Source organism: Zonotrichia albicollis, chromosome 14 (assembly GCF_047830755.1).
Source record: "Zonotrichia albicollis isolate bZonAlb1 chromosome 14, bZonAlb1.hap1, whole genome shotgun sequence".
Lineage (NCBI taxonomy): Eukaryota > Metazoa > Chordata > Aves > Passeriformes > Passerellidae > Zonotrichia > Zonotrichia albicollis.
Genome location: NC_133832.1, coordinates 3,309,144 through 3,318,967, shown reverse-complemented (window position 1 = coordinate 3,318,967; position 9,824 = coordinate 3,309,144). Strand labels below are relative to the sequence as shown.

Sequence of the window (9,824 nt, the reverse complement as noted above, 5' to 3'; positions counted from 1 at the left end):
TTAATGCTAATGTTGGTTGCTGATGCTCTGGAGCCAGTACCGGGTCCGGCCCATCCCATCCCATCCCATCCCATCCCATCCCATCCCATCCCATCCCATCCCTTCCCATCCCAACCCATCCCTTCCCATCCCATCCCTTCCCATCCCATCCCATCCCATCCCATCCCATCCCATCCCAACCCATCCCTTCCCATCCCAACCCATCCCTTCCCATCCCATCCCATCCCATCCCATCCCATCCCATCCCATCCCATCCCATCCCATCCCATCCCATCCCTTCCCATCCCATCCCATCCCATCCCATCCCATCCCATCCCATCCCATCCCATCCCATCCCATCCCTTCCCATCCCTTCCCGTCCCATCCCATCCCATCCCATCCCATCCCATCCCATCCCATCCCATCCCATCCCTTCCCATCCCATCCCATCCCTTCCCATCCCATCCCATCCCATCCCATCCCATCCCATCCCATCCCATCCCATCCCTTCCCATCCCATCCCATCCCATCCCATCCCATCCCATCCCATCCCGTCCCATCCCATCCCATCCCATCCCATCCCATCCCATCCCATCCCTTCCCATCCCTTCCCATCCCATCCCATCCCATCTCATCCCATCCCATCCCATCCCATCCCATCCCATCCCTTCCCATCCCTTCCCATCCCATCCCATCCCAGCCCTGCCTGCAGCTCAGCAGCCTCAGGAAGGGAAATTTCCCAAATTTCTGCTCCTTTGAATAACGACAGCCAAGCAACAGCTCTAGGAAAGATTTGCATTTCAACGCGGGGATGATTTAAAAAGATCTGCCACTCCTCAGTGCATCCTTCGAGTCCTTTAAAGGCGCTTGCAAATGGGGGCTTTGCCTTTTTCTTTTCCTTTTTTTTTATTTTTCCCCAAAGGATTATAATATTTAAGTCCTGCAAAGAGAAAAAAGATGGAGAAGAAGAGAATGAAAAAAACCAAACGGAGCAGTGGCAGGCACAGCAGTGCCCAGCTTGTGTACACACTGCACATCCATAAATAGATATATTTGTGCCTGAACCTATGTGCAAACTTTAAAAAATCAATAGATAGATAGATGCTGTTTGCACATATTGGTCTAAATCATATTTAATTTAAAACTATTGAATTAATACAAAACATTGACATGTGGCTCATATTTGATCTAGAAAACATACTTGTCATTATGTATATTTAATATGTAAAACACACATGTGTTCTGTAGTACAAATAGCAGCCATTACATCTAATTAACTTGGTTTAATCCATGATATTTCAATGTTAATGTACAAATAGATATCTAAATACTGAACCACTGAGTCATAGTAATGAAAACACCTTTGTATTTTGTTGTGGTCTGGTTTGGTTTTTCCTCATTCACAGCCTTTTTGTGGAAAAACTCAGGGTTTTGTCTGATGCAAAATGCTTTCTTCCCCATTTTTTTCTGTAAATTAGGGGAGATGCAGCAGCCTGGCAGAGCAGGAGGAGGTGGCTGGTGCTGCCTGCCCTGAGAGGGGATTTCCAGGGCCCCATGCACAAACACACGCTTGGAGATGCACAAATATATATATATATATATATATATATATATATATAAATACACAGATGTATATGTATATATATTTGTTTCTATGGAGTTTGTGGGGATGGGCTGTGATGAGCTGCTGTTCCTGGGGGTGCTGGAGCAGCAGGACAGGGTGTCCCCTCCATCAATCCCCTCTCTGTGTCCCCATGGATGCACTGCCCACTTTTACCCCAGCACCCTCCCAGTTCCCCCAACAACTTTCCAGCCATTCCAAGAAGATAATTTTGATACCAAGCCAAAATTGCCACTTTTCCTGGTGCCTGTAAGGGAAGGGCTGTGCTCCCCTCTCTCAAGAACTGGATGCAGCATTCCCTCTCCTTGCTCTGTCCCTGCATGCACAGCACAGAGTCCTCTGAGGAGCTCACTGCTGAACTCTCATTCCCTTTTCATTCCCTTTGAATCTCTGTTTACCATCTCTTATCTCCTGATGGGGTTTTTTTAAACACTATTTGCAGTAAATATCCCCAACTTGAAAAAGAGTTGAGGTGCACATTAAAAAAAAAAAAAAAAAGGCTGAGTTATATAAAATTAATGCACGTGTCAGCTTTCATCTAATGGCAATTAAAGCACCTCATATAAACAACTCATTAATAGAAAAGCCTGGATGAAAGCTGTGTTTTCAGTGTCTCACAGCCTCTGTAACCTCACTCATGAATTATCACCCCTGATCTTTCCCAACCTTCCCATATCTTCTCTTATTAACAAAAATTATTAATTCTCCTGTGACCAGGAGGAACCTGGAAGGCCTCATCGTGCTCCTCACCCACTGCCAAGTGGAAGAAATAAAATTAATGACATTAAAACCAGCCCTGGTGCTGAGGCTGTGTGAGAGCCCCAGGGAGAGAAGAGGCTGCAGCCCCTGGAGATGCTGGGGGGTAAAATCCAGACCCAAAGCTCCCCCCAGGGGAATGGAAAACATCCAGGAGGCTGCAGGCTCATCCTGGGCACTCTCTGGGCACCCAGAGTTTCTCAGGGTGGATTTTAAAATCATTTTTTCTTCTAAATGCCCCAATGGACAAGGACCATCCACTTCCCAGAGTCACCCCTGACCAGCTCATGGGAGCATCTCCCCCTTTGGGTTCCAGCACCTGGGCTCAGTCCTTCCTCAAGGAGCATCAAACACTTAATAAAAATAATTCCCAGGATAAAATTTGCCTCTCCAGCCCCTCTGGAGAGCTGGCAGCATCTGGAACCATGACCAGCCATGAGGAGAGACCTGGCAGAACACAGGAACAAATCCCTTTTCTTTTTAAACTGGTTTATTCTACACAAATCTTTTAAACAACATTCATAAAACATTAATTACAAACATGTGCTAATATGGGGTAGGTTTCTTTCTTTTTATTTTTTTTTATTCCAACAATCAGAAATTCACATTTTGAAAGGATAGGCATACTTTTAAGAGACACATTCACTTTACTTCCAGATACAAAATTTTGAGGGATTATATAAATCACTTACAAGGAGCAGATGTCAAAAGACAAAAAGAAAAGAACAAAGTAATAATTTTAAGCGTCAGGATCTGATTTCAGCATTGAATTGGGCAGCTGCTTTTGGACCACTGGCTCTGCTGCTCTGCCCAGGGTGCCCAGCAGGCCTGGGCACCTCCCAGCACCAATTTCAGAGCCACACACAGCTCCTGCTGCTCCAGGGCCTGGAGCACAGCAGAATAAAACAGGATTGCAAAGCTACCAACGGTGCTGCAGCCTTTTATTGAGTCTTTCTAATGTGTACAGACACGGGGAGGGTGCTTCCCACCCCAGAAACCCATGGGCAGACTGTTTTCCATCAACAACGGAGCAAATGCCAGCTATGACAGGGCCTGGCTTTGGAATCTGCTGAGCAGGGTGATGGCAGCAAGCTTGGAGGTCCTGCTTCAAAAACAATTACCCAAAAGGGCCAAAATTCAAGCCTCCACCCCGGTGCTCTCATGTGGAGCCAGCTCCAAAATCCACCCATCCGAAAGCAAATATTTGGCTTCATGCTGCTGGATCCCAGGGCAGGGGAGGGGGAGCAGGGTAATTTCCTAATTGCCCTCAGTCTCCCCAGAACAATCTTGCCTCTGGCTCTAACGGGTTTAGATGGCTGAAACAGGATCTGCTGGGAAAGTTCAGGCCTGGAGAAGCCAAGTTCTTTCCCAAAGAATTGGGTTGGACACGCTTGGCAGCCAAATCCAGCGGGGCTCAGGCAGCTTGGCCTGGGCCCACCTGAGGGGCAGCATCACCTCAGTGCAGAAACTGCTCCAGTAAACAACTCATCTCACACACCACGATAAAAACCTACAAAAAGGACAGAAAAAGAGCTGAATTCCTTGGTGGAACAGCCCCCAAGTCTGGTCTCTAAAGCTACAGGAGGGGCTGCACTTGTGGGATGGGCTGGGCTGGGGTAGATGCAGGGAGAGCCTTGGGGAGTAGGGTACATAAAAAGGAGAAACTTTGGAGGTACAAAGCCTCCTCCAGAGCCACGTTTTGCAGAAAACAGGAGGGATTTTGTGTCCTTTCTCTTGGCTGGGAAGGTGGATCCCAGCCCTGAACCTGTAGGGTTTCATCACCGAGGTTTGTGGGAAGAGGGGACGTGGGGACACTCGCGGGGCCTGGCCTTGAGGGGAGCACTGAGGGCACGGCAAAATATTTGCAAAAATAAAAGTACAAAGCCCTCCTGAGAGGGGCTGTGCCAGTGGTGCCACCAAAGGCCAGTGATAACCTCCCTGCCACCAGGGCTTAAATCCACAGAGAGGCTGTGCCAGCAGATAAAGGACCTGGAGCAATAGCACAGGCTCACCCCTGGAGACCAAAGCCCTTTCAGAGCTCCATCCACCTCTGTGTCGGCTTTCCTGCCAAGGGCATTCAAAAAGAAAGGAAACAGCTTTATTTTGGTTTGTTACTTGCCCATGGAGCCCCTCTCTGTGCCAATTCCTTGCCTGGTGTTACTCAGATTTAAGAAGCACTCGTCAGCCACATCATTGTCCCCAAAGGTTACAAGGGTGCTTGTAAGCACCCAAAAGAGCTCAGGTCCACGTTTGGTGGCATAAAGGTGGAGGGAGGGAGATGCTCTGCTTGCCTTGGCTTTCAAAGTCATTCCAATTTTCTGCTTCCAGCTGGAAAAGGAGAAGCAGACTCTGCCAGCTTGGAAATAATTGAAGCTAAATAATCAAAGTGACCCCCAACAAAACTGTGGGGTGCAGGAGCACACAAAAGCCAGGAATGGTTTGCAGTAAAGAATGGAGAGACAGCAAAAGTCCCAGCTGGATCTGTCCCCCTGCATTCAGGGGATTTGATCCGAGTTCACCTTTACCCAGGTGAGGATTACGTGGCCACTTTTAGATGCAAGTGTCAGCCAGGGTTCAAACCTAGAGCAGGTGAGATCCTCAGCACCAAATCTGGCTGCCCAGAGCAAACTGCTCCTGGCACCCACGTACCAAAGAGAGCTGCTGCTGCCATGCAGGGCATTCCCAGGGCACTGCCAGGGAAGGGAGGGCAGCAATGCCCTTGCCCAGCTGCTGGCCACCACCCTGCTGGCTCCTCCAGGCAGCTCAGCCCAGGGCTGATGAAGCTCCTTGCGTGGCAGCCCCAAAGCACCACCATGGTGGGAGGCAGAGCCAAAACCTCCTGAAACTGGGGGTCTCCAAACCCCACGGTACCACAGCAGACCTGCCGAAGCCCTCTGCTTGGCTGGTAATTAGGATGTGGCCTTCCCACAGCTCCCACAGCAGAGAAATGTTAGGAAACCTCAACCCCAGCTGGAGGGAGGCCAGAATTTGATAAATTTAAGCTCTGTGACTTTGAAACTTGTGTTTGCCTGGCTGCAGGACCTCAGGGCAGGGCAAGCTGCAGTGAAGCAGCTCCTGCATATTGTTCCAAAACTGAAAAAAGCACTAAGCCATGAATCATGGCACTTCCCAGACAGCTCCCAAAGCCCTCCTACCCTTCCCATCACAAACACAACCATCCTGGGAGCCCTTCCAGCCCAGCTGTCCCCTTCCATCCCCCAGCCAGAGCCAGAGGAGTTAAACCCGATGCCTCGCTCTGTGGTAGAACAATAATAAAAGAAAAAAGAAAAAAAAAAAAAAAAAAGAAGAAGAAGAAAAGACAACAAGTTGGTTTTGAACACCCTTAAGGTAAAGATTTAAGAGGCAGCCCCAGCCCAGCCCCGAGCAGGCGCTGCTGGGACTTGTCCTGTGCTCCCTGCACACTTACATAAGGCTCTGCACCCTGCAAACAGCCCAGCCAGGGCTGCAGAGGGGCCCTGCCCTCCCTTCCTCCCCTTTCCCACCCAAGGGGCTCAGCCCACCCCCTTTCCCAGCTCCCAAAGCTGGCTGAGCCTGAGTGCTGGGCTCCCCCTTCCCTTCCCTTCCCTTGCCAGAGCAGGGAGAGGGGCAGGAATCACAGCCTGGCACTCCAGGCCAGGGAGAAGTTTGGGGTTTTAGCCAGAAAACTGAGTAAAAGGCAGCCCCAAAGGGATGGGGATGTGCTGGGCTAGGACAGGATGACCCTGATGGAGCAGGGGGAGCTTGGGGATAAAGGTTTTGCAGCAGCTGGGGATCCATTGGCATCACAACCAGACCACCAGAGGCTGAGCAGATGTTTAGAGAGCAGGGCAGCCCCTCCCTGCCCACAATCCCACCTCTCACATGCAGAAATTCCTGCAAACTGCCTCAAAAGGGCCAAACGAGACCCTCAGCAGCAATCTGACAAACAAGCCCCAAATACTCCCTGCATGTTGACACTGCTCCAACCTTTGCCCTTCCCATTCCCATTTGTGTTTGCTGATGAGGAGACCTTTCATGGCTGTTGTCCAAACCTGCAGAATTTGTCCTTGTGTCCACCAAGGGCAGGATTGTGACCAGACAAGGACACTGAGTGTGGTTTTGGGAGGCTGGTACCAGACAGGGGTCTGGGATAGGATGAGGATGGGTCCTCTGACCCAGCTGGGGTGGCCAAGGAAGCCCCTCATCACTCTAGATCTCCCAGAGGGTCAATAATAAAAGCCATGGGGAAAGATCAAATGTAGGGAGGGCAGATGTGGGTACCAGCACCCCTCCAGGTCTGACAGAGCTGCTCTGATGCCACTGCAGAGCTTAGCACCCTCTGCACTGAATGCAGGCTCCTCCCAGGGCCTTTGCAGGCATACGGGGCAGTTAAGGCAAGTGGAATTCTGTAGAAATTTGGGATTTGAACCATAAATCACCTCAGGAGCCAGGGAGGCTTTGCCACACAAAGTGTGGGTGCAGCCATCAGTGGGCTCTGCTGTGCAGCCTCTCCCTCAGCCCAGATGGGGTTTGGAGACAGCTCTGCTCATGCTCTGCTTGCTCTGAAGAAGCTACTTCTGGAATTTAAACCTCTCATAATCTCTCCTTTGGGGGGCATTAAGGTCCAAAGTATGATTTAATGAGCTTCATCAAATTCCAATGCGAATTAATGCCCCAAAACTCACAGAAGGAGTTACAATGAGGAGCTTTTTATTTCCTTCAGCTGTTAGAGGGCTTTGAAGCTGCCCCACTTCCAAGGCTCCCACCCAAAAAGCCCCAGATTAATGCCCTGCCCTAGGCTAAGTCTGGCAGATCCCAGCTGGAGCTGGGGTTAGGTGGTTCAAGCCTTGGTTCCTCCTGCAGCTTCATCTGCCTCCCATGGCTCCCAAAACTCAGTGATGGCTCAGCAGAGCCACAGCAGAGGATGCAACACAGGCCATGAAGGGGGAGAACAGTCATGGAAAAGTGTATCCAAGAAAGAGACAAGTAGACATCTCATTTTATATCATAAACAGACACATCACAACACACCAGGTAATTTTCCAGCTCGTACGGGGACAGAAGGGCCACGAGACCACAAGACCTTACAAAGCATCAGCCAACAGGGGTTAAAAACAGGGCCAGAGGGACATGCAGGGTCCTGAGCCTATTATGTACAAAAATCCCACTGCTGCCTGTGGGAGGGGCCTCCACTGAGCCCAAATTTCCACAGCAAAGACTTGTCCTGGTGCTACAAACCCCCACGCTCGCCCGGAGACCAAGGGATGATTCCCACGACACACGTCCCTCTTCGGACATCTGAGATTTTACTGTCAGGTGAACAAAATGAAAATCTGATGAAGGATGGGTTTGCAGTCAGGATGAATGTGAGTTTTGTTTCTTGCTCTCTCCCAGGAAAAGGTACCCCAGTCCCAGCTGGCTCCTTGTTCACACAGGGACCCACCAGGGCAGGAGAACTTCCCTTCTCACTCATTAGCCAAGCTCATTAGCAATCCTGGAGATGATCATAGAATCATGGAATGGTTTGGTTCAGAATGGACCTTAAAGCTCATGTCATTCCAGCCCCTTGCCATGGGCAGGGACTCCTTTCACTGCCTCAGATTTCTCCCAGCCCTGCCCAACCTGGCCTGGAGCACTTCCAGGGATGGGGCAGTCACAGCTTCTCTGGGCAATTTGAATTTCTACAATTTTCTGTGGGCAGTGATGGAGTCCTGCCCGAGCTGGGGAAGAGCTCTGCTGCCACTCAGTGTGGTGGGCACCCACTGGCTGTGTGATTTCCTTGCACTGTCTCCCTTTCCCCCCAGATCAGCACTGACCAGCTCAGTGACAACACACGGGCTACGAGTTAAACGCTACTGGGGCTGTCAAACCCTTTGGAAAACTGGGATTCCCCACCAATACTGACTCGTGCTTATTGCTGCATATACCCAACTGGCCCCCAAAAACAGCAGAGGCACCCCGTGCCCTGAGCCAGCAGCATCCCCACACCTGTGGGTGCCCCTGAGCCCAGCAGGGAATCCACCTCCCAACGTGGAGCTGCTCCATGACACAGGGGCTCTGTCCCAGCCCTGTGTGCCCCAAAGCCACCAAAGTGCCCTTTTTGGTGGTGATCCCATGGATTTGGCCCCACAGAGCCGGGCACTGTGGGCTGTGCAAGGAGCTGCCCCTCTCTTTTGCAGCTCAAAAGCCCAATCATGAATTGCTGGGTGGGAAAACGGAGGTGGAAAGTGGCCAAGGGACCTGCTGGTCTCATCCACGCGTTTTTAAGGCATATTTTGCAGGAAGGGTGTGCTCCCGTGTGACTCCGAGGGCTGGAGCCAGCTGAGCTCCCTGTCATCCCAGCTGCAGCTCCCTGGGGGTGTGGGAGAGCAGCGGGAAAGGAGGAAAGAGGAAGATGAAAGCGGGACTCGCTGACATTTATTTGGTTTTTGTGCATCAGACTAAAGCAGCGCTTCCTCCTTCGGATCTCTGGCTCCAAAACAGCCCCAGGTGCTGGACGGGGAGGGGGCTGTCTCACTTGGATGTGACACCCGAGTGACACTGGAGGAGGATGGACAGCTGCAAGGTTCAACAAGTTCCATCCGTGGCCTGCTTGGAAAAGGCATTTATTAGCTGTAAACCTCTGTCGTGACGTATAGAAAACCGGGAGAGGAGCGGGAGCTTGATCAAGTTTGAATCCTGGTGAGAGTTCTCCTTACAAAAATGGTTAGGGGGAAAAAAAAAGGTGGCTTTGAAATCAAAACTGTCCCAAAAAAAAAAAAAAAGCCATTTCTGCTAGTTAAAAGCCTTTAACTAGAAGAAATGTTTGTGTTTTCTCCTTTACAAACATAGTGCATCTGCGATCACTGGGAATTTCTGTCCGTCTGGGAAAGGGCCTGTGCTGGGGCTATGGAGAGGCTGCTGGTGTCCTGGAGAGCCAGGAGTGGCGTCACATGTGTGCCTCGGAGGCTGGGCAGCCTGGCAGCAGCTCCCCGTTCACCACGGCCTCCGACACCAGCATCTTGTCTTTGCCAGAATCCAGGCGCTGCTTCTTCAGCATCCTCTGGTGGACCAGCGGCACCACGGAGAGCACCAGGCCGCCGATGATGGGCGGCACCCCCGCAAAGTAAAAGGCCGCATCGTAATTCCCAAAATAATCGTTGAGGTATCCTGGAAGAGAAGAGAGGTGACGTTAGAGCCTAATGAGCTCATTAGTCTAATGACCTGCTTGTTCTCTCCTTCGAGTGCAGCTTGCGTCACCCACCAGATCTGGGGAGATTTGGGTTTTTAAAATAATCTTTTTTTTCCGTTTGCATTTCTTGGAGTTTTTACACCCTGGATTAAGGGATGTGTGCAGCCAACACTGTGTACCAAGGGAGTGGAGAAGGAAAGCCTCAGCCGTCCTTCCTGTTTCTCCAGAACAGGACACAACCGTCCACATCCCAGACAATCCCAAATGCAAGCCGAGACGTGTTAAACCCAACACCTCTTCCCAGAGGCTTGCCAGCCA

General features: G+C 50.7%; 1 protein-coding gene across 1 annotated transcript in view; it reads right to left on the bottom strand.

Moving 5' to 3' along the window:
* Positions 1-2,908: 2,908 nt before the first annotated feature.
* SLC16A2 (solute carrier family 16 member 2) overlaps positions 2,909-9,824 on the bottom strand; it is a 44,586-nt gene continuing 37,670 nt past the window's right edge. Inside the window, exon 6 of the mRNA XM_074551524.1 lies at positions 2,909-9,484. Within this exon, the coding sequence (XP_074407625.1) occupies positions 9,264-9,484 (221 nt within the window). The 3' untranslated portion in view covers positions 2,909-9,263. The remainder of the gene's footprint in view (positions 9,485-9,824) is intronic.